Below are 19,910 nucleotides of genomic sequence, written 5' to 3'. Positions count from 1 at the left end.
TAATAGCTTTTAGGGCGTACACCTGGACATCAATGGACAACCAGAGGGAATTGCAGAGCACTGCGGCTGTGTGCTCCCCCTGGATCACATAACTGATCCAGTGGGCTGCCATTCTGGTTTTTGTGGGCTAGTGTTAATTTTTGATGCAGTTTCTGGTGCCCGTTAAGGATGCAGACCAACGTAGATTCTTAAGCAGAATAGTGTAAGATAAGGGGTTTTCTCTCTTTTTGCTTTCTTGTTATCTGTGTCTCTGTTGATGTATTTAAATACTGGGCCCTGGTCTAACCAGCTAAATCCAGCTAGGAATCTAGTCTTTGCCTTGCCATGCAGTAAATACAGAATAGTAGTCACACTGTTCATACCAAATAAAACCCAGATTACTACACAAAAATGTATTTTACTATGAAGGATGCTGAGAGCTCCTATCTTATGTACATTAGCTTGAAATAGTATGGTAGGAGCCTTGGCCTATACAGCCACTAATAAAATCTGTAAATGGGTTCTCCAGTGTGTAGTAGAATTATTGGAAATGAAGGAATGAAGAAACTTGAGTGCTACTTAGGCCAGATGAGTGTACTGGAGAGCTCAGAGTTTAAAGGATTACAGAAAAGTCAAATAAAGGTATTGAAACACATTTCCTTCATTTCAGCTTCGAAATGCAATGGTGAACCGCAAAACAGGAAAATTCTCCATGGAAGTGAAGAAGACAGTGGACAAAGGGGTACAATGTCTAAAATACTATTCCAACTAAATATAAAGCAAGCAGATAATTTTTAAATGTTTTTTAAGGTTGCTACAAATAAGGTTCCCTGCAGTATATATTTTTTTTCACTCCCTGAATGTAAACTTTGCTTCTAATTATGTCAGTGACTAACTACTTGGTCTTTTATACATTTCTTATAGCAAACTAACTTCTTACCCTCTCTCCTTTTGACTTTCTTGTTCTGAATCTAGAAGCGGGTCCTGGTGATGACAAATGACTACTATTATACAGACATCAAGGGTACTCCATTCAGGTAGAGCCGGCCATAATAAATGGACGTTTCATCCAACTCATTGGATTTGTGCTTATACAGAGCTTGTGAACTCTATTAAAAGCTCATCAGCAAAGGCTGACAATGAAATATCCCTGGACAATGCTGAAAATAGCAAGGAAAAGGAGCCTACCAGCATTCCTTTCAGCTTTTCCGGGGATGGAAAGTTTGTGCAAGCTCACACAGGCAAACTCACAGTATTTGTCATGGCTTACGTTTCATTGAAAAAATATTCAGTTGAGGTTTACATTGAACGAAAGGCTTTCGCAAGTACTTGGAGAGCTATAAATACTATAATCCATTTAAGTAACTACATCTTGAGCTCCATTTTATTATTTTTTTCCACAACAAGAATGTAATGTAAAATGAGATAGTATTTCACTTCCAATTTGAGGTTTGGATGTTTTCTTTCTCTGAACGACCTTCAGTGGATTTCTATAACTAAAACCAAGTAAGCTGGTAATTTTTGCATGTATTTTAGGAGGGAAAAAAAAAAAGGAAAAGAAAAACAGGTAGTCACTTCAAAAATGCTCATATTTGAACTAGAAATAATCTGCTAACAAAAGAGCCCTAACTGTACTTTGCACTTGAGGCAGGAGTTTGGCAGTTGGGATACGCAACTGAAATTTTCTTCAGTGGAAGAGTTTCACATAACTTGAGCTACATTACCACACAGAAAAACTACAGGCACATTTCTCTGATGTCTAATGCATGTTAAAATTTACTGATAGGTGATAATACTCAATGGGTTATTTGTTTTGGTTTTATTTTGTGAAGTTTTTTCTGGTTGCTGTTCTTTTTGTTTGTTTGTTTTCTTTGGCACTGGCACTCTTGCACTGTTAGGTAAACAGAAGTGGGGCTACAAACATGCATGTAGTGTGAGTTATGGTGCTAAGGACAGAAATACAGTTAGGAAAACTGTCCTTTTTCAATATGATATGTATCTAGTTTTGGGTTGTTGTGTAGATTTGGGACAACTGCACACTGTAGTGTCAAAGCTGTTTAGTGTTCAGCCCTTTCCCAGACCGAGCTGTTGATTGCAGCTTGTGTGCTCTTGGATTTGGTGCCTCTCCATGTACTTCCAGTACTAGGCCATGTATTTGCAGTCTTGCTGATTACTGCAGATTCCTAGCTCAAGATAATCCCCTTCAATGAATGAATGAATGCCAGAAGGCGTTCTCTGTTTGTGTTTGATAGCAAGAGGCATGGGATCCCCCAGCCACTTCATTAAACTTGGATGTTTTAAATGGTAGACTGAAAACCAGACCAAAACACAGTGTGTAACTGTTGAGAATTTATGAAGCTGAAGTCAATACAAAAGAGCTATGCTAGCTAAAAATATGAAACACAGAAATATTAGTCCAGGAGGAGTCATGATGCTGTTGTCACATTTGAAATTCTTTTCCTGTCAGTAGCACCATCAATTCCCACACTTCTGTAGTTTCTCAACAGCTTCGGCTGATTTACAAAACATTGTCTCCCTCATGGTAAGGCCATGGTCATGTTCAAGGCTCAGCTGAAGAAATCTCATGCTGGGTGAACAGCAGTGAGCTTAGAGGGGCTCATTTATTAATTTGCCAGGGAATAATGGTTTACTGCACCTCTAAGCACACATAAATACAGCCAATTGTTGAGGCACATCAGAACTGAGACATCATTGAAGCAACTAATTGAACAATAAATATAATTGGTAAGGGTTTGGAAACAAACAGTTTAAGTTAATCACAGTATATGAGCTGGAAATGTTAAAAATGAAAATAGCTCTGAATGTCTACTATTGTTTGTCTCACAGATTTCAAGGTCTGCTTTATTTCTCTGCACAGTTTAGGTGTGGCTCTCTCTAGAGGACATGGAAAATACTTCTTCAGAGGGAATGTAACTGTAGAAGAAGGTAAGGTACCTACCTTCTCATGTGGCTTACACAGTAGTTTTATTGTTAATTTGGTAGTTCCTTGTCTGCAGATTCCACAAGGGAGATAGACTTTTTTTTCTTCAAAATCTTTTACTTCACAGGGTATCAGGCATAGTCAGACTGCTTGGGAGTCTTCTTTAGATGGGATCATCTTGCATCCTTGTCTCTCAGTATTTCAGAGAACAAGTCACAGCCCAATGTTAATTATTTGTGGTGTTTTCTGAAGAAAGTAACTACTAAGAGCACTGTAATGGCTGTTGGTTTTGTTCACAGACTATATATTGTGAAATCTTTCAGAGCTATAACTGGTATGTGCATTAGCTACAAGGATTTACATGTTTATAGTAGCAAAAGTACTCAGGGAAAGAACTGTTTTTTGGTTTTGCTTTTTGATAAGTCCCCAGCTAAATGTGTGGAGGAGTCAACTGTGTGAGTCATCAAGTTGTTTGGCAAGAAGGTTTCTGAAGATGAAGGAAGAGTGGAGACATTTCAGAATGTTGAAGGGAAGGCTGAAAATTTTAGAAGCTGCTGAGCAAAAAGTGTTTCAATAGAGGAGCGCTTTCAGATTTTATGCTGAAGTCTCTATTTCTGATTCTTCTTGTTTTGTCAGTGATGTGAAACAAGACAGATAATTTCTTCAGGTCTTTGTTCTTTGGCTGTATTTTGGGACACAGATATGTTCTTGCTCTCAGGAGGAGAGATATGAAAATAAGTGCCGCGAGGTTTGAGTAGCACAGCAGCTACAAAGGAGGCACAACAGGAGATTTGGAGCTACTCCCTCCCCAGACTGTTCCCAATATCCCTCTCACAGATTTCACCAAAGTTCTTTAATGTGGCCACACATCAGGCAGTCTGAGTCCCAGGTGCACCCCCAGAAGTGTTAACAGAACCATAACTGTTCCCACTCTTACCTTCACTCATTCTCTCTCACTTCATCTTAGTGTCCTCCCCAGGGACCACAGTTTTAGCTCAAATTTTGGCTTCCCTGCCCTCCTTAGTCACAGTTGCTCTGTCCTTGTTCATTGTGTACTCCGGGGGGTTAAACCCAGATGCTGCCTTCTGAACCCTATTTGCTTATTGTCTATTGATAAGGGTTTTAAGAGTTTTTAAAATTGCCAAAGTACATTTTTATTGTTCTATATAACTAATGATATAGTTCTTATTTACAAGCATATGTGTGACCTGTTAGTACAAAAAACCTTTTCTGAACAATCCCATAAATTGCTGTTTGTGTTCATGGGCTGTATGCTTAGGTTTTGAGGGAATTGTCCTTAATGAATTTTTTCATTATAAGAGAGGAGAACAGCTCACATGAAATGAGAAGTGTGTATTTTAGCATAAAGAGCTTTACTGGCAAAAGAGAACAAGAGAGTATGAACAGGACTCTGTTACCATTTTGCATTTGTTTTTCCTCAAATTGTTTTCTAAGCTTTAAAAATATTACATAACTCACATAAGTTAAATATATCAGCAAAATTTTTTTTCATGCCTTTTCAGTTTTAGATCTGATTTAACTAGTTTTGCCAGTTTGTTAGACCCTAAAGTGTATTTGAACATAGTTTACTGTGATTTATTTCATTATGGTAATACTGCACTTTCCAAGAAGGGTTTATATTATGCAAATAACCATCTGTTACCCAGACTTCTCCCTAAATAACCCATTATTATTATTCCTGTTACAGGTTTACATGATTTAGAACACCCTGATGTATCTTTAGCAGACGAATGGTAAGCCTTAAATAAAGCATGAAATTAGTGTCTGTTACCCTCCTTGGTTTCATATTTTTTTTTGTGCGTGCAGAGCCCAATTCTTTATATTCAAAGACAAAGAAAGATTGTGCTTGTACATATAACTTTTTACTGTTTTGACAACGTGTTCACAGGTCCTACTGCAACACTGACTTGCACCCTGAGCACCGGCAGATGACGCAGTTGGAAGCAATCAAACGCTACCTCACAGGGAAGGAGCCCCTGCTCCAATGCAAGTACTCGGTTAAACATGGATTTGCAGGTTTATCCCAGCCAAAAACTGCCACACTTAACCTTCTACAAAATGCAAAGCTACTTACTTCAACCAGTGATAGGATTGCTTAGCTGATGTTGCCTTGCAATTTCATATGGTTTTGAGCTTTTCCTGGGGTATCAATAAGGATATTATTATTTCTTAGAATTAATGATGTGTTATTATTGGTAGTATTAATTATGATACAGTTTTTTGACTTTTACAGTAAACTATGTGCCTCTACCAAATATTCAAGTTTCTGTTCAGATGGTGTAACTGTACTATGCAAAATTATCATTGCATTTGGTTATATAAATTATACAGGACTGATGGCAATCAATCCTTGGATCAGGCTTCCAAAGAACATACCTGATATTTCATGAGTATTTTAGGGAGGACACATATGTAATTAGCATTTCTGAACTGCAGAGCAGAATAAAAAATTCAAATAGGTGCATATTCTGTATGTTTGCAGAAATGCAGAGCTTTTGTGACTCTTACTAGACCTACTTGTTGTAACCTTATGGCACATGCAGACATGAGCATTAGATAATATATACATGAATGAGTTACATGAAGTGGAGTATCATTGGGTTTTGACCTAAAATTGTTGCTAATGCAATGAAATTATGTGTGAAAAACTGCATTGTGGTAAAATACAGTGTAATATTACGTAGTAAATGCCTTTTTGTGCAAAAAGTTTGAAAGCATATCACAGATGAAGTAAAATGTAAGAAAACCCTATTGTTGTGTCATCTAAAAAATGTCTTTATATGCACATACATTTACCGATTTTATTGTTCTGTGGTAGGTGATAAAGAATTGATCCAGGAAGTTTTGTTTGATGCTGTTGTGAGTGCACCAATTGAAGCTTATTGGACCAGTCTAGCATTGAATAAATCAGAGTAAGTTGTCTTTGTGTCTATCATTATTCATCAGTCATGGCTGTATTTTTATTAGTTATGTTAATGAATTGGTGGAATGCCTAACAAATCCTGATATGCATGAAAATATTATACTATTTGATCCTAAATACCACCAAGTTTGAGTTCAATCTGAAGTGTTTGTCTTGCACAGTATGTCATGATGAAAGGTTACCTGATTTCCACAATAAAGCTGGTAAAATTGTAGCCTAATTGCAACTTATAGTTCTGTTTATTTTTAACAAAGAGTACCTGGGAAATTTAATGCAAAATTTACCAAAATAATTGATGCAATTGGTACTTTGTCTCAGAATAAATTATATATAGAAAAACTTGCACTGGAAAATAATTTCTTTAATCATTGATTTGTTTATTTTCCAGAACTACTTGGGATCTAGGTTCCTGTTAGGGAGAGGTAGGAGATTAGCCAGTCCTTTTCAGAGTTTATATCTTCTACTTTATTCATTTATGCTCTGATGTACTAAGGTGTTAAGTAACAAGTTTTTATCCATATTAGAGTAAACAGGTATTAAGCTTAGCAGTTTGCATGAAATACAATGGTTGAAAGGCAGTTCTGGAGATTATCCTGATTAGATTTTCCTAAATTTCAACCATTTTCTAAAACTTGAAAGAAAAAATACATTGCTGTACAGCATGTACTCCTACTGAATGAAAAAAGCAGCATGATAAGATCTGGTTCATCAAAGAGTTATCCAGCCTTCTCTGGGAGGATAAAGATAAGAAATTGATGCATGTTAATAAACTGTGGCCATCAAGAGGTGCAAGGTGTCATCCTACACAATGAAATAACAGATCCAAACACAAGGACAGCTGTGGAATGATGCCAGGGCTGACTTTTGAAGCCTTTCCAGATTTTGACTTTGCTTCATTCTATCTCATTAATGAAACAAGAAAATGGCTGTGGTCCCTGGTTTTGTGCTAATGGGACTGAAGTTCTTGCAGCCACACAAGAATTAGTTTTAAAATAGCTTGGTACCGATAAAAGTGCAGCAGAGGAAGTTCAGGAAGTTTGAGGGGTTTTTTTCCCAAGTTCTACAGGCTAAATGTTTTTTTTTTCCCCAAGCTCTAGAGGCTAAAGCCTGTTGTGATGGCAGCTAAGTTTACTCTCAGCTGCCTGTTTTAAAATGTTTGCTTACTTGAGCAATAGTCACAGCTATGACTTGAAGCATAAATATAGCACAGAAATATTGAATGGACTGGGAGCAAGACCTGGAACTCCTGCCCATCTCAGAATCACTGTGTGTCAGTGGTTATTAAATAGTTTGTATGTATATAGCTATGCCACACCTTTTTATTCTATTATTATAATTCCTTCCTACAAATCCTACAAAATTTATTGTGTTTGGTTTTTTAGGGATTCTTAGTCTAAATAGCATTTCTACATTGCATACTATTCAAAACCCAGATGACTATAACTTAAAAACCAGCATTTAAAAGTGAATCAATAAATAAGGGAACTTTGCTTACAATAATCTTAAAGACATGCACACTTGTGCTTTCTGTGACAGCGAAGCAGCTTTATCTGTTTACTGTCTGAAGCTTTGTCTCTGCTTGTGCTCTGCTGTGTTTCAGGAACTCTGACAAGGGGGTGGAAGTTGCCTTCCTTGGGACACGGACTGGACTCTCTCGGATCAACCTGTTTGTGGGCCCAGAGCAGCTGACCAACCAGTAAGTAACAAACTGTGCCTGGCAGCCAGGGAAGAAAAGAGAGAAAAAAACATAGTGCATTGTTATGAAGCCCATCTACTGTTTCTTCACACAGAACAAGCTAGAAAGATATCCTAGGATCCCTTAAATTATTTGATTGGAACATTTAGAACAATAAACTATTTTACACCTGTAGCCTATAAATTTGCTTTCCTTGCACACACACTCCCAGCCTCAAATCTCTCCTCTTCAGAGCAAATTACAAACATGTTACACCTTTTACTACACCACCTGAAAACAAATTCCTGTAGGCTTTTTTCAGGGATTTTGCACTATTGTTGTGGAAAATATCTTTGGTGTTGAAATAAAGCCAAGGGACAGAATTGGACTGGGTGAAAGAGAAATCAGGAGACCTCATCGTACAAGAGTTTCCCATTTTCCTTGGAGAACATGTAAGCTAGTGGAGGTATTATGCATATAAAAGAAAATCTGTGTTTGATAAACTAACTTGATTGAATATAAAGGTCTATGGACTTATCTGAGGACAGATGTTGTACGAGTAGGTGACATCAACAGCACTACAATTTGTTACTGTCAGGCAGAAAATTAGAACAACAGAGTGGACATTATACTTGTTCTTGGCATAAATTTTCTTCTGTCAACAGACAGAATTTGCTGAAATTATTGAGGAATAAAGTATTTAGTTGTCCACTACCACCCCCCACATAGTATTTTGAACATAAGGCTGTAAAATTACCCTTTTGTTCATTACCTAAGAGTGAATTCCAGTGGCAACAGACTAGCAAATCTCCAGTGCCTTTTCCATGTTGTGCAGCTCACAGTTCTTATATTTTGCTGAAAGAAAAAGGCTTTTTATTCTAAGCATTTTTATTTATACAAATCAGTAAAAACAATTTCAGTAGTACTTGGAGGTACTGTTTTATAGTGCTTTTTACGTCTTTCACAACAAAAGTTATTGTGTGTCACAAATAATTATTAGTAACTAAATTTAACTCTTTTGTTGAACAAGTGTTATTAGAAAAACTGTGCCAAACCATTTTCTTTTGTAAATGATTGCATTGTTTTTGGTTTCTAGCTTTTTTCAAAGCTAGAAACCATTATGTGCCATGCAACAAACAATTGTTTTCTTTCTCTCTTTTTTCTCAAGAGACTTCCTGACAGCTGAAGATAAGGAGAACATTTTTAATGCTGACCATTTTCCACTCTGGTACAGAAGAGCTGCTGAACAAATACCTGGGAGCTTTGTCTACTCAATCCCATTCAGCACAGGTCTGTAATTTTGTCATTCCTTAAATTCTGAACCATGCATGATGCTGAAAGGATCCCAGGAGTGTCAGTACAGTGTCAGTGTTTGTAGCTGATCTCAAATATAGATCTGAACTAGGCATTAAAATTTGCAGCTACTTCACTGGCCCTTTGACCAGGTATGTGTTTCATGGGGCTGCAAGTGAAACCCCAAAGTGTGGTGTGACATTTTCATTTAGTATTTGCACAGGTAGAACTACATTTTAACAAGTGTTTTAAGCAGCACAAGTCCAACAGAGTAAATGTCCACATTATTGAGAAGCCCTACCTGTTGTCACCTTTGCTGCCCCTTTTAGCAGGGGAGGCAAAATCTGATGGCTCATTTCAGTGTTTTAAACTTGTTTTTGGCATTCTGGGGAATTTAAAATGCTAATGCCAGTATGTTCTGTGCATATGTAATGTTCCCTGTTTTATTTTCTGAACAGTATATCCACATAGACTGTTATCTAAAACCAGGGGGAAAAAAAAACCCTGAATTTCCTGATTTTGCAATAGATTGTTTCATTTTTCCCCCTTAATATACCCCACAGAAACTGCCAACAAGAGCAATGTGGTGACAGCCAGTACTGCTATTCAGCTTCTGGATGACAGGAAATCTCCAGTGGTTGCAGGTACAATTGTTGTAGTTTATTCATTTTGTTAATTTTTTTAAGTCAGTTTATGAATTCCTCACTTTCTCTTTTGAGTTAGCAGGTGTAGATATCAAATCTTTTAAGAAGAGAGAGAAGGATGCAGTTGCACCTATAAGATACAATTGGCTAAGTGTGGAGAGCATTTAATGCTTCCTCTTCCCACCACCTTGATCCTTTATTAATTGACTCTCAAACCTCCCTGTGAGCTATTGAGTTTGACTTTATGGAAATTACCATTATCTGTAAAGCATTTTTGGTGGACAATTCTATATCATCATGAATCAGATTATTATGATAAGGAAAAGGAAATATAACAAAGGACTATCTGATGTGTAAATGTTCCACCCAGGCTTCAAGTTTGAAAATTCTGTGCTATAACAGGATTGTTTTATAACAGAATACAATGTGGTGAGTTTGTCTAGATTATCAGAGATGTGATTTGTTCAGTGCATAGAAATTGAATAACAAAGCTCTACTGTCTGTCAGCAAGAGTATAACAGTACCTAAAGACTGAAAGGTGAAGTGTGACAACTACAGAATAGAGATAAAACACACTGATTTCAAAGTGAGAGTAAGTAATTTTGAAATTGTTGGATGTTCCTAACTCAAGTTCAGTTATTTATCTGACCAGTTTTTTTTCTAGTTCCCAATGGTTACTGACCTTGAAGAAGGAAAGAATTTTGATAAATCTTGTGATTTATTTTGCCAGAAACCAAGCTCTCTTATCTCAGGAAAAATTAGATAACTACCACAAAAGCAAGAACCACCTTATTTTTTCTTGTATTTAAAATAGTATTAAAAATGCAGTGAATACAATACTGAAAGAACAAGAATGTGCCAGAAAAATGGGATATCTCAAATATGTTTCCTCAAACACAGAATATTTCCACTGATAAGAAAAGATTTTAGAAGGTCAGTAGATAAGCAGCTTTCTGATTCCAATCCACAAGATACATTCTTCAGAAATTATTGAACTCTATAACAATTCATGAAATCTTAATTTTGACTTCGCACTCCTGCTAAAGCATAAAACAGCATTTAGAAAGTAATGTCACTGCAGATACCTGCAAAGTGCTGAAGATGTAACAGAGTTTTCACTGTACAAGGAAGAAGGTTGACATGTTAATTCTAGAATGCTCATTTGTTTGGAGCTAGAAAAAAGTTTCATTATGAAGTTTTCCATCATCTCTAAAATGTGTAGGGTTAATAGACATCCTGATATTTATTATTTTCTCATGATTATTTGCAATTTGGTTTTGACTTTGAGAAGGTATAACACATTATTACTTCTAATACACCATGAACAAGCTTTGGGGTTGTTTGTTTTTTTAGTAATTGTAAAAGAGAAAAGCAGGTGTTGCTTCCCCCCCAGTAATTCTCTTTATTATTGAACATTTAAAATTGCTTGGGCCCCATACTTTCTATCTAAAATAGAAAGTTTTTTTAATGCCAAATCATGGAGAAGATTTCCATGCTGTCTGTAAAAGCATAATGCCATGAAAGATAAGAGCAGTGTACCTTCACTCTGAAGCATGTCAGTGGTTTTTTATTTCTAGTTCTGTAAACCTTAAAGACTGTGTGCTAGATATTTTGTTTACAATATGAAGCATTTTTAAGAATTTGTTTAAAATAGTTTTTCCTTTCTCTCTTGTATGGTTGCATGTTTTCATGTGATTTTCTTTTGGGGGGAAGTCACTTTGAGTCTGTACAAACGTTTTCTATGAAAGCATCACTCACCCAACTACAGCCTCTCAGAGACAAATAAGTGTATGCTGTATTCTTGTTCTCCTTAAGATCATGAATGTGACTTGTCAGTCCTACTTTCCCTCAGAAAACTTTCTTGAAAGTACCCAGCATGTAGTTCAATTTTTAGGTTTTATTATAAGGCTGACAATATTCTGTGTTAAGCAAAATGGATTTAGAGGCAGAAACTGGAGCAGTGATAAATGGGAGAAGTTTGAAGTTTTTATTTGCTTGACTTGGGAGACTAAAGTAAGATTATGGGTAATGTTTTCAAATATCTCCATTGGAGTTCAAATTTGGCCAAAACAGCTCATTTTAATTTGTGTAAAGTAAGTATTCCTTATCCCCATTTGGTCTGAGTAGATTACAGTAAGCAGCAGGACGGGATACACATTTCATGTTAAATCACTCTGTTCCCTAGAGGGATTTGACTGAAAATTAAGCTGTGCCAGAATGTTGTTTATTACAGATCACTACAAGAGTTTAAATCTGGCAGAAAGAAACAAGAGCATTGTTATAAAATGGAAACCTGAATTATTCCTGCCCATGAGAGGGGAAAAAAGGAACAAAACCAACTCTTACTGCAAAATCCATAGACTGGGTTTTGGGTTTTTTGTTTTATTTTGGGGTTATTGGGTTTTTTTGTTGTTGTTAATTTGTAGTGGGATTTGTTGTTGTTGTTGGGGTTTTGTGTTTTTCATTTGGAAACTCATCACTTATAACAGATTTCATATAAAAGTCTAAAGCTTAATGCAAATAGCAAAGATTCAACTGCATAAAATAGGCAAAAAATCCTGAAATCAGTGAGTCTGCCAACTGTTACTACAGAGGAATTGAGTGTTGCTGCTGTTTCGCCATCTGTACCTACTAATACCAGTTCCCTGTCAGAATGTCTTTGCTTCTTGGCAAAAAGCCCATGTAATTTTTTTCTAAAACCTCTCCTGCTTCTTGCAATTGAGATTGTGATTTTCTTTTTTTTTTTTACTTAAATGAATGCAAATTTCTATAGAAGGTGTGTAGATAAATCTTTAACATAAGTGTAGTAGCATCATATTTAGTGCTGTGTTCAGTTTAGTTGCAGGAGAGAAGTGACAGTAGTACTGCAGGCAGGGCCTTCTTTAATTTGAACACATTTATGTTCAAAATTTCTTTAGCTGAGTGTTTTCTGTGGCTGTGTCTTCTATATCAAGATTACATTGAAATGCTAAGCATCTTCAAACTGCCCCAGTTACAAAGTGAAGAGATAGTGGATTTTTTTTTTCTTCTTAGCAAGAACTAAAAATAGGAGAATGACCCCAGACCCCAGTCATCAAATTCAGTGAGATTCCTGGAATATTAGTGTTCCTCTGGGTGACAAAGATGAAGCTAATATAGAATATCCAAATTTAGACAGTGATTTAGCTATTAAAATTGAGGCAAATCAAGATGGAGCTGTGTTTTATGATGCTTATGTGAAGGACAGTACATTTCTGCTAAATGTTGGTAGAATTCAGCATCCCAGTCTTGTGCTCTTTGTGATTGCATGGTGAGTTGGATGTTAACTTTCAAGTGGCAAATAGAGAGTCATCTGGATAAGTGCAGCATAGGATTTCTATGTGCTATGTATGTGTTTATTTCCATTTTTTGGCAAGAGATGATGGTTTCATCAGTATGATTTAGTTACAAAAATTATTAAAGGTATTGCTCACCTATCTGAAGAAGATATGGGGATGGAAGCAAGCAAACGAGTCATCATGGAGCAAAGCAGGGTCTAAAAACTGAAAAAATTGCTCTCTCTTGAGATTTCGAGAGTGTTGACAAAATACGTGAACCCTCAAAAATGCAATTTCCTGTAGAGACAGTTCAAAAGCTGCAGTACAATATAGGACATTAAAAGCCCCTCTTGTTGAAAGAGGCCATCACTGTTCACAGAAAACATGAAAATTAGCCCCTTGGTATGTTTAATGAAAGGCAACAGAGCTGACATAATCTTCTTAGGGAAAAGAAAAGAATATTAAAGAATGCTGAGGAAAATGTCTGATGAAAATTGTCAAGTGCTCTTAAGATTTCTTCATTGAACAAGCAGAACCTGGATTTCCAGCCTCATTGGAAAGTCCATAGCAGGTTTAGTAAAAAGCTCTGGACGCCGAGTCAGAAGAATGAAGGATTACACCATGCACAGGGAAAGTCCTTAGTCTCACAGTCACTGAAAATTTAGAATTTGAAGGAAATGAGGAAGAATAGTCCATTTTTCTTTAATACAAGGCTGCTTAGAAAAGCTGAAATTACAATTTACCTGAATCTTTTTTTTTTGCCTCATTTTGTGCAGACCAGTAAAATACTTGAATTGTAGAGGCTGGAATTGATCTCTTAAGATCATCTAGTCCAATCCTCGTGGACAAATCTTAAGAGAATCTGAGCTAGAGCTGATTGCCCAGAACTGTGTCCAGTCAGATCTTAAATGCTTCCCAAGTGGAGAGGCCATGCCCTCTCTGGGTGTGTCATATTAGATGTAAATAGACAGAAAACCAGGTGGAGTTTTATTACTGTTCTCACCAATTGTTGCAAATGTAGAATTGCAAAAAAGTTTTGTTTGTATGGTGCCTAAGTACAAGAAAGGAATATCTAAAGAAGTATTTTCTTTTTTTTTTTTTTTTTTTTTTTTGTGTTCTTTTATTTTTTTTAATATGGTCAGTTTTGTGTTGGACTTCCTATTTATCAAAGTTGAAATTAGAAAATAGAAAACACTAAATGAGCCCTCCTTGCACATGCCCTTCTGTAGCCCATCAATTCAAATCAAGCAGTAGCTGAATTTGTTTGTTTTAAAAAGATGAAAAGCTTTACCTTTACATGAATACTGCAGTTTCTGAAAATTAGCAAGTCCTCAATGCTCTTTATGCCAGCTTAACTAAAATACTATAGTAAGAGAAGCTCACTGTGGATAAATTATTGAGAAATGAAAGTATTCCAGTTCTGGGAGGATGAAGGCATGTTTACACTCATTTTCTATCAAAGAAGAGTGATTGCCTGGGATGTGCATTTAAGCATTGCCATAACTCTGACTCTATCCTTTATGAACCTGAATAAAAAGAAAAATTGCATTAATTTTTATATATATTTGTGTGTGTGTATATATATATATATGAACTAAATTATGTTTAATATATAATAAGCAATTCTTTGTATCAGGTATACATGGTGTTACTGAAACTGAAGCAAAGAAAGGCAGTCAGTCCTCTTCTGTTCACTGACAGTGGGATTTTAAATGTTCTTACCAAAAATACTCTTTATGCAAACAAGAATACTATGTTTTATTTTCCCAAAGAAATTGTTCCAAGTAATGCCATGATCCAGTATTTAACTTTTCCAGTATTTAACTTTTCAAACTTGATCCTTTATTTTTATAACCAGCCCATATTCAAATTCAAGGATTTTTTTCTCCAAACCCTGGTTAGAGCAAGATTTTTTTGCAAGTGACCTCATCCATCACTTTCTTTGTTCTCCCTTTTACATAACTTTAAAACCCAACTTAAATATAGCAATAAATTCACTTATTCCATGTTAAATATTCCTAGTCAAAATGCTAAAAGGCCTCAGGTATTTTGAATGAATCAGCTTGAAGATTTAGCATCTCCTCTTAGGTTTGTATCCATAAGCCAAGCTAAGAAATAGTAAGGACTTAATTTAATCACTGATTTGTTAGAAATGGCACACAATTTTGAATGCTTCTATTCTTGCCAGAGGAAAGTGGCCCTGATGATCCTGCTGTTTAAGATAGTCAAACTGTGACTTGAAATTAGGAAATATCCAAAATCTCATATTACTTTTAAAATACAAATCAGTCATACTGAGGCTGGTCACAGTTCAGGTATTTATTCTTCCTGTTTAGATCAGACTCTACAGGACAGCAATTTAAAAGGAAAATTTGTGAATATACCGGATTTTTAGTAACTGAGAATTTTGCTGATCTAGGCTCTAAGTATGGAAGATTCTTTAAAAAATTCATGGGGGAAAATGTGCACCTTATTTCTGAAAATATGTACCTTTATGACACAAAAAACTCTGTTTTTCACTCCCTTTCCCCCCCCCCCCTTTTTTTTTTTTTGGTGTGTTAATATTTTTATCTATGTGATCTCAACACTTCATCTGGGTTTTTTTTAAAATGAATTTAAACTGAGTTTACATGCATCATCTCTCTTTTAACAAAGTGACTCTCAAGTACTTAATCAAAAGTAATTTGAGGCATTGATATTTCTAGAAGTGACAGATACATTAAAAGTTCCATAAATACTGCAATCTGCTGATGTTACAGTAGTACATAGAGCAAATACATCTGCTCTGTTCTTCTTGGACATCTTTTTCCTATTTTTTTCACATGTATTGCTTTCATATTATTTTTAAGAACATTCAGGCAAATGTCATTGCCATATACAGTTCCTAAAATTTATGATACCATCTATAAAATTGCATTTTAATATGGAGGCCTAGGGGAAAATGAATATGTCATCATAATGACACACCAACCAAAATTTTGAGGCATTCTAAAATAGATGCTTTTCTTGTCAGACAGGAGAGTGATTTACCTAACCTTTACTCCCCATTATAAGCCACAGAATATTATATTCAGCAGTAGCATTTAGCAAATCCCTCAAAATGTTTTTCATGTTTTGGTGAAAACCATGACTTCATGTTTTTCCAGAGTTTCTTGTTCATTTTGGATATTGTTTTTGTATTCATAAATCTAATATTGGTATACAGACTAATGTTTCCAGCTTTAGAAAAACTGAGATGTGTATTTGTACAGCCTAACATTAAGCAGCTCACATGTTGGGAGCAATTGCTTGGGAAAGATGGTTTGGAGGAGGAGTGATGAGCTTTGGAGCACGTGGTGAAGTCCTGTCCATTTTCCTTTAGCTGAAAAGGGAAGCTGAAGTCAGCGACATATTCACAATTCAGACATTTACATTCATTTGCATTTGTTCTCAGTTCATTTCACCATACAGAATCAGTCTGTGGAATAGTTTAATAGTCTTTCTGCTTTTTTGAGGTAGTTCTCTGCTGGTGTTAACTTGAGAATTTAACCTCTATCTAATTCTTGGGCTTTCCTCACCACTTGTTCTTAGAGAATCCAGGACTTTGACAGATGCATCCCACTTAATATGTATAGTGAATGGTACAGATCATCTGCTTTTTGCTTCTGCCCTCTGCTTTGCTATTGGGATTTGTTGGTCAGTCAGTTGGGTTTCATTTCTATGTAATTTGTGGAGGAGAAAGATCCTTGTGATCTAACAGCAGTCAGATTCTAGGGGCATTTTGCTAAAGAACTCTGCTGCCAGCAAAATAAATCCCTGACTGCAGATCAAGAAGAGCAAGGCAGCAGATGAGCTGTCGGGTCCTTTGGATAACTTCAAATAAGGCTGAGCAAGGTTGAAACTGCAATCATAAATATAAATACATTGCTATCATTTTGAGTATTGAGAACTGATTAATTTATCTTCCCTTCAGTGGACTATATTGCCAAACATTAACAGTGTTTTTTCATAATTTTACCTTGAAAAGAAGATGACAGCCTTCGCAAAAAAAGTTGAGCATGTAGTGTCCATAGCCCTAAAACATGGAGGGATTCGTCTGCAATCAGTACTAGACAGCAACCACAGCTTCCACTGGAGAGAAGTGACAAGTTTGTATTTTTGGTTTGTTTATTGTGGGCTTCGGATTCCTACACCTCCTCTCCTGTTGTGGTTTGCTGTGGCTGCTGTTGCTGCCCATTTTCCCTGTGATCTGGGGAACATGCAGCCACATTTCAGGTAATACAAACTCAGGACATACCAAGAATCTGAAGATTGTGGTTACTATGCCACTTTTGGCCAAATTAAAAGATCCAAGTTGGTTTTGGATGCTTGACTAAAGCATATGTGTCCTTGTCTTCTGGGCAGCAAAGTTAGATTATTATAATGATTGTTATTTTCTTGTTAACTGTTAATGAGAGATAAGCTATGTGTAGTGTCACTAAATATGCTACTTTGATATTCAAGAAGAGAGATCCAGGTTTTGATTGGACATTGTATTACTAGAAAATAATGAAGCTGAATTTTGATTGATGTTTTGCAAGCTCTCAATGGAAAGACAAAAATGGCAAGCAATTATGTTTCAGTTTAAACTTTGTGTCTTTCAGTATAGATGCTATTGGTAATTTTCTGTAAAGAACATGTATCTATTATAGTCTTCAATTTTTGCTCTAAAATGAAATGTTAGAAAATTTTTCTGTAAACAAAGCAATATAATGAGCCTTTATATGAAAGGCAAGAATGCAAAATATGTGAGCTTTCCCTGCCTTTGCAAATGCCTTGCAAATAGCATGTCCTGATGTTTTATTGACTTTGATGAGGAAGAGTGTTTTTCACAGAGATTAGAAAAAAATACTGTGCTTTCTATAATACTCTCATGAGATTGCTGGAAGGACAACAAAGCTTTCTCAGCATCCTTTATCTGAAAATTAAATCTGTGCAGACAAATAATTTCAGTGACAGATGTCCATTGCTAAGCTTTATAAATTAAGGGCAGTTCTGTGGGGATTCCCTATATTCTGTTTTCCCCTTGTTGTAGTCAATAATTTTTATAGACAACAAATTGTGGCTTTTATCTCTCTTTATCAGTAGATGAAATTTCTGTTTCCTCTACTGAAAAATAAATATTTTACCTTTATTAAATAATTGAATTAATACTTCTCTCTGTTCATTTTCTGCTATTACTTTTTCATTAGAAGTGACTGGATTTGTTAATTACAAACACTTTTACCATGGTAACTATGATATACAGACTTATAAACATTCAATGAAAAATTTCCCTGTAATTTTTTCCGTTTTGTTTGTCTGTTTTTATTGGGAGGTGTTTTTTTTGTTTGTTTTTTTCCTTTGAGAAACAGCATTTTAGAAAGTGTAGCATCAGATTTTGCATGGATTGGCTCGCTCTGTTCCCACAGCAGAGGGAACTAATGGAAATACTTAATACTTTGCTTTCTGGCAGAACTCCCTATCAATTTACAGCCTTGTGTGTGCATGAAAACCCCCAAAGCATCTTCAAAGTGACTCAGAATGAGTTTCTTTAAATGTTGTTGTCCGTTTCATTGATTCTCCCTCATTTTCTTTTTTCCTTCTTCTTTTTCCTTTTTTTAAAATATATAAATGATGATACAATGAGGAAAGTCTGAAAGGTTTTTGGTGCTAGGTCTGGTTTTTTAAGGACTAGGAAGATGTTCTGGCTTATTCCTGACTAGGAAATATCAAGTCAATTCTTGCTTTTCTTTTGCTTGAAAATAATAGAGGTGTGATTTGTGATGGAAGCTGTGCTGCTGTATCTGAGCCTGTTAGAAACACTGAGGGTGAAATCTCTCTGGAGGTTGGAAGTTTATTAGCTTTCATCTCAGGATCTACACTTTGAGTACAACTGTGCTTGCTTTAGGTTGTCACTGTGGAAAACCAGTGATTTGGCATGGCCCCAAACTCATTTTTGGGCCAATGGGCAATAAGATCCAATCCTGTCTTATTTCTGTCTTCTGTATCTGAAAAACTGAGTTTTGCTTTGCAAAATGCTGTGGCAGTAAATGGATAAAAGAGTAAAAAAAGGTAGATTTACATATTTAAATGACTTCATTTCTGAAAGTAGATTAGATTATTCGTTAAGCTTTACCAAATATTTACAAGAAAAAAAAGTAAACATCAAGAGATCAGATTAAAAAGCCTGAATACAAATATTCTACATATGTAAAAATATAAATATTCTAAAAATGTTGCCGTGATGATGTCTCAGCTGAAGTAATGTTCCCAGTCTAGGGTACCACATTTTAAACAAAATGTAGAAGAACTGAAAAGGCTTCAGGGAATTGAATGCAGGAGGAAAAAAAAAAGGAAAATGTGGTCCTGCAGGAAAAATTTGAAACAGCTTGGTTTATTTAGTTCAGGACAGAGAAGAATGAGCACCTAATAATGATATGAAGTACTTAGCAGTTAAAAAAAAAAAAAAAAGAAAGGAAAAGAACAGACAGTAATTGATTGTTTTCAATATCTGCTAGATTTAGATTAAGACAGAGATGCTTAATTTCCTCTGGACATGAAAGTAACTGCAGATGCAGGAATGGGCTTTAATATTTAGGTTGCAATTATTACAAAGTAGATAAGAGCAAGGGTTACGTGACTCTTGCCATAGAGCCCATTACTCAGTTGAGGCTGTTACTGGAGCAGCTACAGAGCTTGATCCCAGAATCTGTCTGTTGGAAGGAGAGTGCAGATCTGCAAGTGCCAGGACACAGCTTCCCCTTGCCCTTGTTGCAGGTTGTTCTGTGGCCTTTTTCCTCCACACTACAAACTGATTGCTGATTTCTGCCTTGGCTGCCTGGACAGCTCTTTATCCCTGTCACTGAGGGCAGTTAGGGGACGCATGAGATGTCTGTCACAAATAGCCTAAAAAGTGTTTTATCAAGTCTTGGAAAAGGTGAATGGAGTTCCTGATCTCTGTTGCTTGCCTTCAAGTAATTTCTAAGAACCATTAAAATAACTACCTCTGCACACTCAAAATATTCGTGGAATTCTAAACTTATGATATTCAAATAATTTTGGCTCTGATTTCCTCTGATGGTGAAAGAGCTCTGCTGAGAGTAAGGATGGAGCCTTGAGCGAATCCAGCTAAATGTTC

At 36.0% G+C, this 19,910-nt stretch overlaps 1 protein-coding gene across 1 annotated transcript in view; it reads left to right on the top strand.

The window, feature by feature from the left end:
• The window catches only part of CACNA2D3 (calcium voltage-gated channel auxiliary subunit alpha2delta 3), a 389,950-nt gene that overhangs the window by 301,155 nt on the left and 68,885 nt on the right, over nt 1–19,910 (top strand). The window contains exons 19-27 of the mRNA XM_053954145.1: nt 650–721; nt 955–1,016; nt 2,858–2,925; nt 4,629–4,674; nt 4,830–4,927; nt 5,760–5,853; nt 7,465–7,560; nt 8,708–8,829; nt 9,396–9,476. Coding sequence (XP_053810120.1) covers nt 650–721; nt 955–1,016; nt 2,858–2,925; nt 4,629–4,674; nt 4,830–4,927; nt 5,760–5,853; nt 7,465–7,560; nt 8,708–8,829; nt 9,396–9,476 — 739 coding nt within the window. The remainder of the gene's footprint in view (nt 1–649; nt 722–954; nt 1,017–2,857; nt 2,926–4,628; nt 4,675–4,829; nt 4,928–5,759; nt 5,854–7,464; nt 7,561–8,707; nt 8,830–9,395; nt 9,477–19,910) is intronic.

Source organism: Vidua chalybeata, chromosome 12 (assembly GCF_026979565.1).
Source record: "Vidua chalybeata isolate OUT-0048 chromosome 12, bVidCha1 merged haplotype, whole genome shotgun sequence".
NCBI lineage: Eukaryota > Metazoa > Chordata > Aves > Passeriformes > Viduidae > Vidua > Vidua chalybeata.
Note: the sequence above shows the minus strand (reverse complement) of the source record. Positions and strands in the feature narration are given on the sequence as shown.